This window comes from Aulostomus chinensis, chromosome 11 (assembly GCF_037954235.1).
Source record: "Aulostomus chinensis isolate RoL2024-O1b breed Wild chromosome 11, RoL_Achi_v1.0, whole genome shotgun sequence".
Classification (NCBI taxonomy): Eukaryota; Metazoa; Chordata; class Actinopteri; order Syngnathiformes; family Aulostomidae; genus Aulostomus; species Aulostomus chinensis.
Window position 1 is genome coordinate 24,309,144 of NC_141330.1, and position 17,181 is coordinate 24,326,324.

The following is a 17,181-nucleotide window of genomic DNA, read 5'->3' on the forward strand; positions in this document are numbered from 1 at the left end:
GCGACTGACTGACTGGCCCATAGGCTAAGAAGGATCCAGAAGCAGCGGCGCTGAAATGCAGTCGCCAACACATTGAAGGTGGCAGAGGTGGTGGGAGAGTGTTGGTCATCATAGGGCTTATAGATTAGCCTGGCTTATTAGTTCACTTAAGGGACCTTCCACCCTCTCAGGACTGTCACACATCTCTTCGCTGCCTTGCCCCTGTCTCATACAGGCAAGGTGCCTGTCTGTCAGAAGCAAAGGGAAGCAAAAGGGTGAGAGTGATTCGATGATTCTGTTAAGTTCAAGAACTTAACAAGAAGGCACACAAACCTGGAAACCTTTTTTTGCGACATTAAGTGCACCCATATGCACATGCACCAAAGCATAGTGTTTCTTTCGTGCATACTATTGCGTTCCAAGATTTTCACCACAACAAAACTCAGCATTAGCTCATGTCTACATAGATAAAAAGACTTCTCTTTTTTGAATTTTAAAGATTTATAATAGGCGGTAACAACATGCGAAAAATATGCAAAGTGCACCAAGAGGACAATGGTGCACTGGCAATTACTCAGAGAGAAAATGAGAATTAGATCAATGTGTTGATAGACCAAGGATTACTGAGAAACAGGGTAATATTTCCAACTTGTGCTCGAGTGCAATAGTGACCAGGATGGAGGTCAATAAACTGTCAACCATCAAACACATCAACCAAAAATCTACTAAGGTGAAGTTTTATTTAAAATATCATAACTGTATGGCCTACAAAAATATGTTAGTCCAGAGCAAAGCATTGTATGGGAAAAAAAAATGTTTTCAGAACAACAATTAATCGCAGCACGTTATAACAAGATAAATTTAGGCCACAACCCAGAAACACCTTTTCAAGGCATGGTAGAAGCATTCCAGTGAGTAGAATGCCTGGCAACAGGGTCAACTGGATGGCAATGGATTATGCATAAAAGCATACAGAAAAAAGTCATATTTATTTAAATATAATACTTCTAAAAAAGTTGCATCCATGTTTCTTTAAATCTGTTATCCACAGCTCATAGATGTTATTCACTGGATGAGTGCACAGTTGTATCCAATTTTCTGTGACAGGCCCTTGTGTGTTCTGGCCTACTGCATGGAGAACACCACACATGTAGACAAGACATCTATCTCCCTGTGTGGAGAGGCAGACTGGATTTAGTGACTGCACCTGGCCAGAGATCATCTGCCTGTCCAAAAACCAGGCCTCACAGTGACAGCTTAAAACAGAGCAGACTCATTCAGCAGTCAATCAGTAGTCTTCCCCTCCTCCCCTCATCTCTCACAACTACTTATTTTTTGACTTGTGTACACACACACACACACACACACACACACACACCCATAATCATTCTGATTCTCTTCATTGTAAAATATGACCAATGGTGTGTCAACATGGATCCAAAAGAAGACGACCCTCATTTCATAAATTGCGAAGTCTTAGGGCAGATGAAAATCTTCCCTGCAATGAGGATTGGAGCAACAGAAATTTGATCTTTCATTGATACAAAAAAAAGAAAAAACAAAGGGTTTAAAAGCTCATTGCAAGTCTATCAACAATTAAACATTTATCATTTAGTCGCTTATAGATAAAACATCCACATTATGAAGCAATGTGATGTTTAGTTAGCTGCTAGACAGCCCAGGCACAATACAAGGGAATTTCTGCCATGTGTCCCAGTAACGGTCCGTTTTTTTTTAAACAGTCACACAAAAAAACCTGAGGCTGTGCATTTTGTAGGATAAAAAGCTTGTATATTATTTTCAATCTGAATTTGATTTGATTATTAAGAGTACTCGTGTTAAATGGGGACATGTTTAATAGGTACACATTTTCAAGCATGATTAGTCTGCACACCTCAAAGTCTTTCAGCCATACAGACAGCAGCGTCTTGCTGCTGGTGACAACCTTACTGAACACAAATTCATACAGTCAGACAAAAGAATAAGCTGAGAGTGCACTCAACTGCTTTGACATAAACATGCAGTTTTCTGGCTAGTGTGACTACTAATTCAGAGAGTTTTACACCTTTTTTTTCTCCCCCAGCAGAACAGAAAGTGCTAGTAACTGTATCAGGAGCAAGCTGACACCAGAGCAGCTCCAGCTCCACCCATAGATCATTTGTGTCTTAAATACATTAACACAGCGAAGAACGACCAACTTTCGTACAACACAAAACAACTCTTCAGCAAGTGAAGCTTATTTCAGAAGTGTTGGTTATTATTCCCAGGCATATCAGCACAGCAAGGCCCCAATGGTGCTGTCAACCATGAAGCTGACAGTGGTCTCTGAGGTTCGACGCCCCAGAGCAAAGTCTGCGCCTTAGCTTTTGAGATCGGTCTCACAGAAGCAATGATGTAGCCTCCAGGCTCAGTGTTAAACCTCCCTCCCAGTCCAGACAGTTTGTGCAGTCTGAAAGCTGATTAAGCTAATACACACTGTGGGCACAGAAACACATTAGCTACAGCTTTCAAAACACCAGATCATATTTCCTGCTGAAAATGTTTTTCTTATTAATTTCTGTAATGAGTATGTTGTCTGTCTCCATCTCCATTTCCCTAGTTCACTTACTCTGATCTTACACTGATTCAGATGTCACACAGACCTTTATTATTCATGACAAAATAACAACCTTAGGTTTTTGGGGCAATGGTCTTCTCTGGCTTTATTTATTTTTCTGTCATCTAAAGGTCATCAGTAAGCGCAGAATGCTGATAAGAACAGGAGCTAATGAATTTGAAACAGGTTAGATACAGTGTTGGAGAAAGGCAAACAAGTTTTATTTTGTGTATTATTGATAGCCATCGGCACATAAGCTATGAAAACAAAGTTAGGACTATGCTTGTTTGGTCCTCTTTACACGACATATAGATACTGACAAAATGATCGGCAAAAATCAAAGAAACCCCAACAAGAATGAGGAATGCTCAGAGTCACTGAGAATGACAACTGGCTGTAAAAGTTTAGCTGAGTTGAAGATGACCAGTCAAATGGCCTCATCTGGCCTTCAGAAACACCCAGGCTCAGGTTTCTAAGAGAGGCTGAAGGGGCCGAGGAAGCTGGATGTTTTCCTCACCTATGAGACCATAACTCTTTGTAGGCCAGAACCTCTGTCACAGCAGCTTGCCTTGGAAGGAGGTCCCAATCGCCTTCTAAATCCGTTTTTTCATTGACAGCATCTATTAACATTCCTGCCCAACCTGGCAGGGGGAGTGAATGAAGGTTAAGTGGGGTGAGAAGAGACTTTGGTCAGAAACAGAGGTTTGAGGGAGAAGAGCATAACAGAGGGTGGAAAGCTAAGTAAAGAGAATAATTTTGGGTGGGTGGGTGGGTTTGTGGGATGGGCATGGGGGGTTACAGAGCAAATACACATACAACTGTTGCTAAGATTTCCCCCCAAAAAAGATAAAAGCAGATATATATATATATATATATATATATAAAAAAAGGGAATAAGGTCAATTATGCTTTTCACTTGTCCCCCCCCCCCCCCCCCCCCCCCCCCCCAAAATCACGTTGTTTGTTGGAGGAGTATCCCAATCCCTGCCGCCCTGGGTCAGCAGTAGACAACAGAGTGAGCATGTTGACATAGACCAGGACACTGAACATTCATTCCCACTCACTGCTATTGGTTTGGAATAAACAATGTAAGTACTGAATATGAACCATTGAACTTTAAGAACATGATTGCCCAACAATGATGTCATCCATGCAGTCACACTCAAGTCAAGATCATCTCTCATGGGTAAATAGTTTCATGGGTGTCACTCCAGGTTACATACTTTTCAATAAAAATAGGGTAGCATTTTTGATACGATTGGGGTTGTGTGCTAGGTTATATATCAAGTTTGTGGTTTTTCCTAAATAAAAGTCTTACTTATGAAGAAAGTCAAATAACCATGCATATTTTTCTAATGTCGTGAAACTTATCTTCAATTCAAGTGCCCCTTGAAAAAATCCATGTTGATTAAAAAAGATGTTGAAAACTTTTTTTCCTGCTCCAAATTACTGTTCATTTATTCACCTCTGAAAATCAACTATTGGTCAGCATCTAGTTAATATGTAACTTTTGTCAAAGGATTTAAGTAGGCAGCATGTATATTTGACAATATGAGCCTCAAACTTTGAGTTTGTGCCTATGTGAGAATAGAAGGCTGTTCCAAATTTGTTTGAAAATTCTGAAACCATTTGATTATACCCTTAGAAGTGTACAGCATTATAATAACAGGAGCATTATGAACCTCTGAAAGTTTGGCTTGGCTTTCGCCAAAACTTCATCACCCTTGCCTCTAATTTCATAAAAAGTAAAACATCGTTTCTTTTCACTGCAGATGAGAAAGCCAAATAAAATTATTTCAATTTTTGAGTGCATTCATAGAGTGCAACCTAATCCAGCTTTTCATGTTAACTGGACAGCCAAACAATTAGAATCCTTATCCTCATAATTATTATGCTAAGTGGTAAATGCAGGGCACAAAGGAGCATGCACATGCGCGCATGCACGCACACACACACACACACACACACACATACACACATACACACACACACACACACACACACAAACATGACAGGTGAGAATTGAGACTGATGGAGACAGTGAAAACAGATGAAGTGAAGGTTACTTTTTGCTTGAGTTGACAGTAACTGAGTAAAAATTAGAAAAGCAACATCAGTATTTTAAGATCCAAAACAATACCTATTTTTCTAAATATTCTATATACATACACATACTCACACACACACACACACACACATTATATATATATATATATATATATATATATATATATATATATATATATATATATATATATATATATATATATAAAATTGTGTTTCCACACAATTTCCAATGAGATATTAGAGAGTGTGTAGAGAGTTTCTAAAAGAAGAAGTACTACAGAATTCTTCTTAGGCAGACCGACTGCTGCCTTTTTTAGGGGATAAATATGTGACAGTGGAGTGACGACTGTACAAAGCCATTTTTAGCCTCTCCGTCACTGGGATAAATCACAGTGGCTTTGGATGATAGAAAGAAATACAGTGCACTTTGAACAGCAGAGGGTCGCTGGGATGCAGCAATCAAAGCTTTGCATAACCTCTAAGAAATGTTTGATCCTTTAACTGTGCTCTTTGTTAGCTCCAGCAGTGCTTCTGAACATTAGCCAACTCTGAAAAAAGGCCAAAGACCTTGTAATTGACAAAATTTAGAGCCTGATGCGTATAAATCAGTGTGTGTAAGAATAAGCCAGTTATAGGAGAAGTTTACTCGACCCCCTCTTGGATCTGGTCCTACTGGCTGTTTCTGTTATGACTTTGCCATGCATATTTTCAACAGAGACAAACCTCTTTAACTGCCACCATTATCCTGGCCAAGTCTAACAAAGCACCATCATCTTAATTAATTACATCTTAACATAGAGTTAGTCTCAAAATAAACACTTTTTTTTCACCATTTACACGAATTTTAATCTTTTTTCACCTTTTCGTCCTCACCATAGCTGCTTTATTTGACTGCACTTCACCTTTGACATTTAAAGAGCTGGGGCTGCAGTAGTACTGTGTGGTTTGGGCAACAGTGTAGCCTGGGAAAGTGTATGTAGAGGGCAGAACAAGAGAGAAGGTGAGGTGGAAGAGTGTGGGAGGACTGGGAGAAGAGACAAGGGAAGGCATGGTACGAGGGAGGAGGCATGCTGCGGCAGTTGAGCTGTGAAGAAGCTAATGGGCTCTCATCCCCTTCCCACGCCTACAGTGTGTTTTCTGATGGCCACTCAAGCAGCACGGCACATATTGGTTTGGCTACTGGAACAGAACTCCAGTGGGTTCACTTCAACACTGCTTTGCTAGGCCTATTCGGCATCTGTCTCAACTCTAGTTAGCCTGTATGAGACTTTAATACTGGCGGGACAAATTAGTATGAATCAGTAACCAACTTCTAATAATGTTTCGGAGCCGGGGGCTGACCTAACGTATCGCTGGAACAGCAAAAATGAGAGATGAAAGACAGGAAATGGCTAAAAGTCAGTCACAGATGCTGATGAGCCACCACACATTAATGTTTGCCTCTGTCAGCAAGGATGGGAAAGAGTTATAAAGGGAAATTCTCTTTTACAGGGCAGCTGATAAACCACAGCCTCTTGCATCAGACACATCAGACGCTTGCATCCCACTTGTCCCGTGTATCATGACGCATTAAAGGAAAAATAAACTAACAACATCATTAATGATGAGGAGTCTAAAGTTTTCTCACTGATTTGTTATAAAATGATCTTCACTCAATCAAAGCCTACATAATTAATTTCATTCATGTAAATGCATGTTATGTCACATTTAGAATACATCCCAATATGTAAAAAAAAAAAAAAAAAGAATGTGGAAAAACAAGTTAAGTGTTATAGCTGAGCTCTTGCTTGATTACCAAATCAAAGTACAGATGATCATCCGGCCCTCAGGCAGTCAGTATGATCATTATTGCTGCTAATGTGTGAAAATAAAACCCCAAGCCCCTGATTAGATGATCTGGGAAGGCAAATTGTTTTGATTGTGTTGTGTGATGTTTGATCTGACAGTGTGGAATGTGGCGACCTTTGATCCAGTGACAACATTCAATTAGAAAAGGTTAACTAAATTGACCTCCTCCACCCTTGTTATTTAACCCAGTGCTGGATAAAGTGTAAACAGCTTGTATGCAACACAGTGAACAAGGGATTACCACTGTCCACATTCACAAACAGTCCACAACATGCCCACAAAATGCGCACGCACGCACAAACACACTTTTTTTTCCACACAAACTATACTAGCCTGGGAAACTATAGAGTATGCATGCTTTTTCTTGCCGGATAATAAATACATTTAAAAATTTTGCAATCATACAAACATTTAAGGGATGGAATAGTTTATAAATGTTGGGTGTAGGGAGGCTCTTTAGTGGACTCGTGTCAGGATTTTCAGTGTCTCACTGACACACGTTTAAAATAAATTACACCTTTGTGGGAAATGAATGGGGGTGGATGAGAATTACATTACTCCCAGTAGCTGACAACCACTTTCCAGCTGCTGAGTAGCCAAGGGCAAAAATCTCCCCCCACCCCCTACAGAGAGGAAAAAGGAAATGCAGGGAAACATTAAATAAGATGTTACTGTTTTTTTGCCAAATATCAAAGCACTACTTTTTGGTTTCAAAAGACAAAAGTGGTCTTCCATCCTCACAGGCCTGACTTTTCTGAACCAGTTTGGTGTTTGTTCAAATGGCAATAACATTTTCCAGGTTTTAAAATATATCATGCATCAATTCAAACCAAATCTAAGTGAAATGATGAGAGAAACTGATGAACTAACATCATCTCCACTTTCACACGGTGAAAAAGGATAATTACCTCTCTCTTTCCCTTTGACCTCTCCCTTTTTAGAAGACACCTTTTAAAAGAGAAGGGCAATGACCCCGAATGACCTCTCTCGACAATCTTCAAGGCCAAATCTTCATCTCTCTCAGTCTCATTTACACACCACTGTGCTGCCACACACTGGCAGTTAACTCCAGAGAACTCGGACCACTACGTTCCCCTAAGCTGATCTTGGTTCTGGGATCAGCAGCTTAAGCCTTGTCCTTCAGTGAGTACTACTCAAGCCATCACATCTTTTAAGTTTTGTGATATGGTCTCCATTTCTGACTAGACAATATTGCATGTTTTGTGTGCACGCGTGCGTGTGCATGTGTGTGTGTGTGTGTGTGTGAGTGTGTCTGTCTGTGTTTGTATGTGATCCATCTAATGGTAAATTTCTCAGTGTACACCAAACCACCAGAAACCTGTTACCTTTTCTTGTTGTGTTCTCTTACAACAATTAAGGGCTGTGCTGACGTCAAATTTTAACGTGCAAAATGACTAAAAAGATATGATTTATCTTTAGTATTATGAATGTATTATCATTACAGACGTCTTAATGAAATAAAAATATATTTAGATATCATATCCCATTTTCTGTGAAATTCTTTGTTGTACTCTACTGCAACAACTAACTAAGGAGTCTCATCAATTGCCTTTTTTCAGCATGGCCGCAAACTCTGTCCATGTTGAGTCTGCAAGCGAATTAAAGTGAATAATTTTTGGGAAGGGTTTGAAATGACCAGTGCCAACAAGCCACATGGGAGCAGTGATATCATGTAAGAGTGGGGTTAGCCTGAGCAGCAGATCCAGCCCCAGACACACTCCAACCCAACCCCTGCTCTAGCCTCAGTATCAGCTCTTATCCCCTTGTACATTGTCTCCAATCTCTACCCCCTGCCCTTCAGCCTCACGCTCCAGCCAGGCTTTAAGCACTGTGAGAGTGGCCTAAGTAGCCCAACACTTCACAGATGAACAGCTCCAGTAATGGGCTGTGATTGACCTCTATAGCCAGCTCTGAGTGGGTTCCCTCGGGTCTAATCTCCACATTACCTGCTCTGCTTCCCACAAACTGACTGATGGACATGATGAGAGCGGCTGTCTTGAAGATTAAACAAATCAATCAGGAGGATATTTAAGCCAATACAACAACATATTTGGATCTGTGTTCATGTACTTAATAAGATCTAAAATTGAGTGGTCCCCTTTTCTTTTATTCTTATTCTACAGATTGCAAAACTCATAACATTTATGAGCAGGACTTGCAGGGAATACTTCTGCATACTTTCATTATGTCCTTCAAGTTGGTCTATCCAGTGTTCAAAAATCACATTAATTTAGATGTTGGTGAGGTCCCAGAAGCTACGAACACAGCTGGTCACATCTCGTCCAAGATTAGCTAAATAAATTGCTTCTTAAGGTCTCATATGGACGTACCATATTTTAGTACCTTTTTGTCTACTGTGGGTCTATCTGCCAGAGAAATCTCAAGCCAGCAGCTTAAACCAATCATGCTGCTGCCTGAGACAAAGCCAGACTGTTGATTTAACACTCAATGTAGCGAGAGAACACATGCACAGGAGTGAAAAAGAGGAAGATAGATGAACATATGAAAGTACAGCAGGCCTTTGAAAGATTGTAATGGAGGAGACTACCAAGGGAAATCCCTAAATTCACACCTCATCTAGGGTGCACCCCATTCAAAGGCTACAGTTTCAGAAAAGAAAGCATGTGTGGCAAGTGTTTGAATGTATGCATGCACTACCAAACCTGTGTGTATGTATGTGTGTGCATGCATGCATGTGTGCATGTGTGTGTGTGTGTGTGTAATAGTCAGATCAAAGTCAGATGGTGCTTCATTCCCACCTGCCCTCATTAGTCTTTGACTTGCCATACTCGGCGTACTGTAAGATCTCACCTGTCTCTGACACATACACACACAATCAAACACTGTATTTCTGCCCCAAATCTTTCTTTGATCTGCAGTATACCTGCATCTAAAAAAATGTGAATGTATTGGCACTAAATAGTATGGTAAAATATTTTTTTAATTTTTCAATAATAACGGTAACCGTGGGTCAAATTCTGCATTCACAACCAAGTCTTTCTTCCATCTGGCTAATATAAAACAGTAATTGAGGAGAAAACAGCTTTAATATCTATTTAGGAACTAAATATGTTTAGTATTACAGTGCCTAGGGCTCTCTCCAAGGATTAATTCCATGGAACTTTGATAATTCCTTCCAATATGTTTAAATTAAGATTAAAGATCACTTTGTTCCCCCTATTCCCACAGCTCCCATGGTTTGGTAAAGAGATCAAAACTGGAGGGCTTTATAGGGAACATCTTTAACATTTGCTCTACTCTCAGAGTGCTTGATTAAATGTAACATTTTGAGATCCCAGAGTTCTGAGAAAAGCATAAATCATTGTCTTGCAGCTGCTGGCGTGCCTAGGGAGAACACATGCTATCCCTCACTCACTCTGTCTTTTTTTGGTCTTATGATCATAAAGCCCACCCGACCCAACCAGCCCTCCTCCTCAATTGTAAGTCATTGTGGTTGAGGGTGGGGGGAAACACCTGCAGACTGCTGCTCGCCCTGAAGTTCAGCATAAACCCCAGCTCCTCACACGCCCTCTGGCCTTCTACTCCCTCACATTGGCCCAGTCCACAGCCCCCTTAGTCTTTCCCATCAATCAGCAGTGACAGGACCAAGATCAAGCCAAAACAGCCAGCCAGCCACTGTCCGTGGATCAAAATGACCAAACTCAGACCACTAAAGGTCACTGTGAATTATATGAACAAGGGGTTCTAGTCCTGGTGATCTTCATGACAAAGAATACACCAACCGAAAATGTGCCTGGTATGTCCCTGGTCATCCAGTAGTCACATATGAAACACTAACTTGTGCCCTTGTGATCCAGCCTGCCTATGTATTGCTTGTTGCAACAACTTCATGTACTTGGTGCCTTGTTTTAAACCCCCTCTGTGGTTGCCTTTCTAATTTTCTTCTTTGTTGTTTCATGTTTTCAATTAATGTCACTGTTTCTCACTATTCAGTGAATCTGATTAGAGCATATGCATGAATCATGAATGAAATGAAAAATAATTAGCTTCCCAAAAATTCTCATTGCTGGAACAATTGCACAACTAGCAGGAAAAGTATCTGATAGTTGGTGCAGGCCTTTGGCTCTATCAAAGAGGACATTTCAAAGCGGTGCTGCTTAGTTCTTCTGCATTAAAACCCATGCCTTTAATTGTTTTTAATTTATTAGAATGTTCCGTCCTCTAGTCTTTAACTGAAAACACATTAGCCTGAATATGTGGGAGTTTCTACAAGAGTGAAGGAACTCCCACCAAACACCAGCCCAAGCCACCCAACCCCAACTGATCTTCAAGTGAACTGGAATTTCTTTTTAATTCACTGGTAAACAATTAGACAGAAAACAGATGTCACTTGCCATATTTGAAAGCAACTCACGTCATTGTAAATGCAACAAACAAGCGAAAAAGATATTGTAAAGATTCAAATGAGTCAAATTTTGCTATTAAAATGCTGCTCAGTTGTTTATTATTCTCCTATTTTTTCTTCAGCACAGTGAAAATTAACGTTCCTGAAAGTGATTTGTTTGAATTAAGGTTTTAAACTGGTCATAAAAAGATATGTGGACATCACCAATGTAGACTTGCAATTAGTTTTCATAGAATGTGTGACCAAATATGCTTCATCAGAAGTACCCTCAGACACATGGGCCTTACAAAAAATAGAAAAACAAAATAGAAACATGTAAGATTTAGACAAAATGGCATTTGGAATGATTTATAAAATTCATAATTAAAGTGCTGGTCATTTCTAGTTCCTGACAAAACGCCTTCTTCCTTCAATACATATTATGGTCGCAGAATTGGGCAGACAGACCATAAAGCATGTCAGAAGCTCCAAATCAAATGTAAAATAAGACGTACTGTTAAGTTGATTATGACTCATGACATATTTTTCTCGTAGTCCTCCAGCCTATTCCTCCACTTGATATATAATGATCACACTTAAATAATTTGTTAAATGGGATCAACAGAGCCAAATGGGATAAATAAAATTTGTTTGATCCCATGGCAAAGTGTTTCAGTAATTCTGAAATGTTATAACGTTGAGCGTCTTGAGTTGGTCCAATGGGAGCAAAGGGTGCAGCTCATTTAGAGCTGTGCTGTTCCACCTTTCTACTCCGACAGAATGAAGCGTTGCATTCATCATTCTATTAACACTGCACTAACAGGCTCCCAGCCACCCTCTGGCTGACAGCATGGACATGTGGACTGGTCAAAGACTTTGATGCAAGTCTGACCCCATACAAAACACAGACGCTGGCATGCATGCGCGCACGCGCACACACACACACACACACACACACACACACACACACACACACACACACACACACACACACACACACACACGCACGCACGCACGCACGCACGCACGCACACACACACACACACAAGCATATTTCACCCGAATCACATACACAGAGAGAAAAATGTAAAAGTCTGGTGAAACTGTTACTGTCAAACAACACTGCCATCTAAGCTTTGACAGTATTGACAGGTATATTGCAGATCAAAGCAAGATTTCAGGCGGAAACACGCTGTGTGTCCGTATGTGTATTTTAGTGTGCATGCGTGTGTGTGTTGGTGCATGTGTGATTTGCAGCTGTTCTGCAGAGCTTTGTGTTGATATTAACATGAAAAGAAGCTAAATATTTAAATGAAATTTGCATTCAAAAGAATACACCAACAGAGCGAGACGTAAACATGAAAGCAACCAAGAAAATAAGATAATATTATGAAAGGGAAAAAAAGAATAGCAGTTGAGAGAAGTGTTTCAGATTTGCTGTAGACTATCTCTTCTGCTTGTGGGAATCATCCCCCCCCCCCCCCTTCACTTCCTGTTGGTCTTCTGGTTTTTGTTCAGATCAGTTTCAATATTCAAAAATACACACTGTTTTTATGAGTCACATCTTTGCTGAAATAATATGCTCACTAAATCACAGTAAAGCCTGATGCTATGCACTAAATATAAGTTCATAAAAAGAGCTTTAAATACTGTGAGGCAATAAATGCTGGAGCAACAATTTGTGGGAAATACAACATTGCTTTTACAATCTACTCTTCTGTTATTGCAACATTCAGGGAAATATATTCAGTGACTGCCCTCACATTTACTGTAACCAACTTTGAGTTGCCTATGAAATGTAAGCTTTTTAATTGCTTTACATTCAGACTTTAGGCAGTGTCTTGGCGCCATGTTTACAGTACTAGCAATAGAACAGTGATTGCCTGGTGACATTGAAACAGCATAGAATTTCTAGTCAGGAATGACCTCTCAAACCTGCCATCACTAAACCTTTCTTATCTTCTTACTTAACCACAGATTAAGCTACAATTGCATCTCCTTCCCACACTCCTAAACCACCTGAGACCAGCTCTCGCTCCATCTCCATACTGACATATTTAAGGGCAAGATGTCTGATTCAGGATCCGGTTCGCGGGTTTCAGAAAGTCAAGGCCACAGGTGGAATCTCAGCCGCCCAACATTAAAAGTTATGTACAGCTCTGACTCTGAAGGAAACTCAGAAGACAAACTGCAGGTGTATTATTTTACACTGTCACACCAAGTTTCTCTTGAGTTTGTCTGCATTTGTTTGTGGAGCAGCCCAGAGTGTCTGTCCTTCAAGGGACCAGAGCCCACTGAGATCCATGACATACGAGTCATTCACATTTAACTACAATGTTTTTGTTTTTTTTTCTCTGAGCAGAGCTAGGAAAAAAATGGTTGAAGTGTCAGGAGGGGAGGAGATTTTAATGATGACATACTTATTTCATGGTCTCATTCACAGAGTACAGAGTTTCAGGAACAGTTTCAGTTTGATAGAAAACTTGTAACCAAATTGAAATGATGTGAACACTCCTCTGTTAATACATAAACACATGAAGCTGGAAATATCCAACTTAGTAAATCAAACACTACTGTAAAATGCTTTGGACCACAGATTGCATTACAGGAAATAATGAATAAGAGTCCACACTGTATACACAACAGTTCCCCTGTTGCACACAAGCGTACACTCACACACACTGGCACAAAAAACAAAAATATATTATTTGGCTCAATGCATGCCTGACATCAGTGGAGCCTTCAACAAAAATAGTAGTTTTCTCTGGCTAACAAATTCAACCCAGCAGTGTTAGAGATAAACTACTGTTCAAAGATCTTATGGGAAGAGATACCATGCTGCCAACACCATCTTAAAAGTACTGAAGCAGGAAAAAACTTTTCAGGTTCACTGAAGAAATAACTCAGAGGGGCAAAGCGAGACATTTTGAGAGGAAGGAAAATATGACAATCAGAACAAACCAAGATATTAGATTACCAATAATGGAGATGGAATACTGACTACCAAGCCTAACCAAACAACGCAAACATGACCGGAAAAATTGCACATTCACAAAAATGCTATAATATTAAAATAGATGTGGGAAGTGGGAATGTGATTTATAATTTAAGAAATATATAAGTGGAGAAGCGAGGAGAAATTGTCGTGCAACAGCTCTTTACCTGAGTTCCTGCAATCGTCTCCTTGCTGAGGGACCTGAACAGAAAACGCCAACAGGTCAGGAGCCAGCAGAGATTCAGGCTTGCGGATCTCATTAAGCCATCGAGTCATATGAAGTTCTCTGGTGTCAGATGGACCCTGGATCAGAGGAACCAGCCTCTCCTTCACCCCTTCCCCTGAACCTGAGGGACATCAGTTAAAGTGTTGATTTTAAGTCACTGAAATTGCCATATTTGGTTTTTTTTTAAGGAAAGTTCACAGAAAATAACATCTCAAAGAAGCAAACTCAAGGTACAACTGACCAACAGCAACATATGTTGGAATTGTGCAATTAATTACTGACAAAAACAGTTCTATTCCAGTTTCACCATAATATATGCTCAACTTGTAGTTTATAATGTTATAATTCCCCAAGAGATGCTGAATTTGAACTCAGAACATTCTGCTTATATTTATATAACACGACTATACTATTAAATACTTTGTATTTCTATATCAACAGCTGCAGTCGATCCTATGGTCTTCTTGACATCATATGTGCAGTTTGACCTTTGAACTTGAGCTCCAATGACATCCTTGTCATCAAAGAAATGGCCAAATGACAATGCCCCAAGAGAAAAGAGCAACTTAATCACACAGCTGGAAGGAAATCAAGATTTGAAGAGAGGGAGAGAATGCTTCGAAAGGGAATGTGTAAAAGAATAAGTTGAAGAAAGTAAAAGACGAGTCTAGTCGGTCTCTCCCTCCTACACAGGCAGTAAAGTTTTAACAGGGCACAGCTGCACACACCTGGGGTCCTGGCACACACTTTTACAGCTCCTAGGGTTCCTGAGGCGCATTTCACCATCGCACGGCTACAGAACTTCAGCTCAAGATTTTGGACTGAGCCCTCAAGAGTCGGTGACGGGCCTGGAGATTTCACACCTAATAAAAACAAAAGAGAGCAAGAGAGAGAGAGAGTGGGAGAGCGAGAGAGAGAGAGAGAGAAAATGAAGTGTAGTCTGAAAGGTTTAAATACGGCTGCCGTGGCTTCATTAAACACTTGATTGGCCTTTAATTGTTCTCGACCCCTTTTTTTCCCAAATTTGTGGGGAGGCAGGTGTTGTAAAAGCAGAGGTTAGGCGAACACAACATCTAAGCTTTGACAAGTATTCAGGTGATGGATTCTGATTCCAAGATTGAACAAATGTTGTGATCCTTGTAATATGAAAACTACAAAAAAAAAAAAATTTAAATGCTTAAAAAAGTGGCTAAGTCTACCTGAAATACATTTGAACACTCCCTGAATGTTAAAACACAGATCTCTCATTTTACTGTTAAGAACAAAGATACAGGTTCATCAGAACAAGACTAATTTGCTTCGCTGCTCATATAGGGTTATTTACATCTATTACTACACGCTTACAGGGTTTGAAGACTGCTAAAGTGGATGGAATTTTTATATCATCATATGTACTTTTCTCTGGATTAGGAAGATTGGTCTGAAGATATTCATGTTCAAGGGATGAGCTTTGGAATACTAGTTGTGTAAAAAGCATCCTGAAAAAATCAAGCGTGATAAAAACCTTAAATTGTTAAGTAATTCTTCTGTCCCAGAAACAAGATCTCTGTAAATCTACAGATTTGAATGACTTCTCAGTTAAATAACTTGGACTATGAGTATGAATAATAGGCCAATATAAAGGATATATCTTTCCAAAACAATATCCAATAAAGTCACTCCTGTATCCAGCTTAGTGTCAACTACAACTCACTGAACACTAGTATTACATCACAGGAGCCTCAAGTGCTCTTCACTCTATGATTATTTCTCCTAATAGCAGCCTAGTGTGGAAGAACCTTCTGTCTGCCATCTTTCCAAAATGAAACGATTTGCTCTGTGGTAAGGAGAGGGGGGGATTACATACTGGCCATTATGATATGTCAATGTTATTTCTATGGTGAGAGGCAATTTCTAACAGGAGGAGGGAGAAATGGCAAGAAGATATTATGGAGTTTAGGGAGTTATGTGCCAAACCGCCTGTTGAGAGAAGAGAGGAGGATTCATTCATCACATGCACATTCTTCCAGAAAGCTGGAGCTGTCTGACAGAATCACACTGAATTCTTACATCACCTGTTCTGATAAGGTTTACTTCTTATAGTAATTTCTCACCTACAGTGTTAACACTATTTCAACAAAAACAGCAAATCTTGGACTAAATTTGTAGTTCAGAGGGGGCTCTTCTGTCATATTCTGGCAAAAGAGAAACCAGATGATGGACAAGTCAGAAAAGTACAAACATGTAAAACTGTTTCCTTGTTACTCAGGACTTACAGCCTACTGGTAAGTGAGAAGGTTGTTTAAATCGGCACAGATGAGCTGAACAACCTACCAGAGAGGCTATGAAAGCTCCTCAGGTCATTATTTGACAAAGGCGTTAAATCGTCAAAAAATGACACCAGGCTATATCTTTGCCTTTTTTTCTTCCACTTCTTATCGTCCATCATTATTCTTCCACCTGTTCTAGCTAGTCTCTCACACTGCTCTCCCTTGATACCTCTCCACTCCACTCCATTCTTCAAATTAGTGAAAAATCTGGATACAGGGAAATCCAGTAAATTTGGTCTTGCGAAAATAACACTTACACAGTTAAATTCAACACTATTCCACAGTGCATTCAGTCCTCATCAAAATTGGTGTTTAAATGTCCAGTGTTGAAAGTTGAGCAAATGTGTTTTTGTATATCTTAAATGTGCATTATGTACCCTGCTTTCACATGTAGTATGATTGTTTTGTATGATTGTTGGATGGAGTTTAACCCAATGAGCTACTATTACAAGAAAGGTCAAAATGCAAAAGAGCAGGCAAAGTCAATAAGGGAACAATTCAGGTAGACACATTTACAGCGCATTTAACCAAGTGAATTACTGGCAATTGCTAAAATCCTTAACCACTGACTTCCCTCCTCTCCCTCTTGCAGACAAATTACCCAGCGACCTCTGCACCTGCAGTATGAGAGGCCCTCTGTATCACCACATGGAAGATGGGAACGTTAATAACCCTCCCTCTGTCTCCCTGCTTACCGCTCAATATACCTGCAGGTCAAACAGAGAAGGATTGCCTGGTTTATATGGTACATATATCACATATAATATGAATAACTTCATAGCAAAAACCAACCAA

At 39.9% G+C, this 17,181-nt stretch overlaps 1 protein-coding gene across 5 annotated transcripts in view; it reads right to left on the minus strand.

The window, feature by feature from the left end:
* vps13b (vacuolar protein sorting 13 homolog B) overlaps positions 1–17,181 on the minus strand; it is a 327,627-nt gene that overhangs the window by 220,664 nt on the left and 89,782 nt on the right. For all 5 annotated transcript variants that reach the window (XM_086219125.1, XM_086219127.1, XM_086219123.1 and 2 more), the window contains 2 exons: positions 14,806–14,940; positions 14,019–14,198 (listed from right to left, as the gene is read on the minus strand). In XM_086219125.1, coding sequence (XP_086075251.1) covers positions 14,019–14,198; positions 14,806–14,940 — 315 coding nt within the window. The remainder of the gene's footprint in view (positions 1–14,018; positions 14,199–14,805; positions 14,941–17,181) is intronic.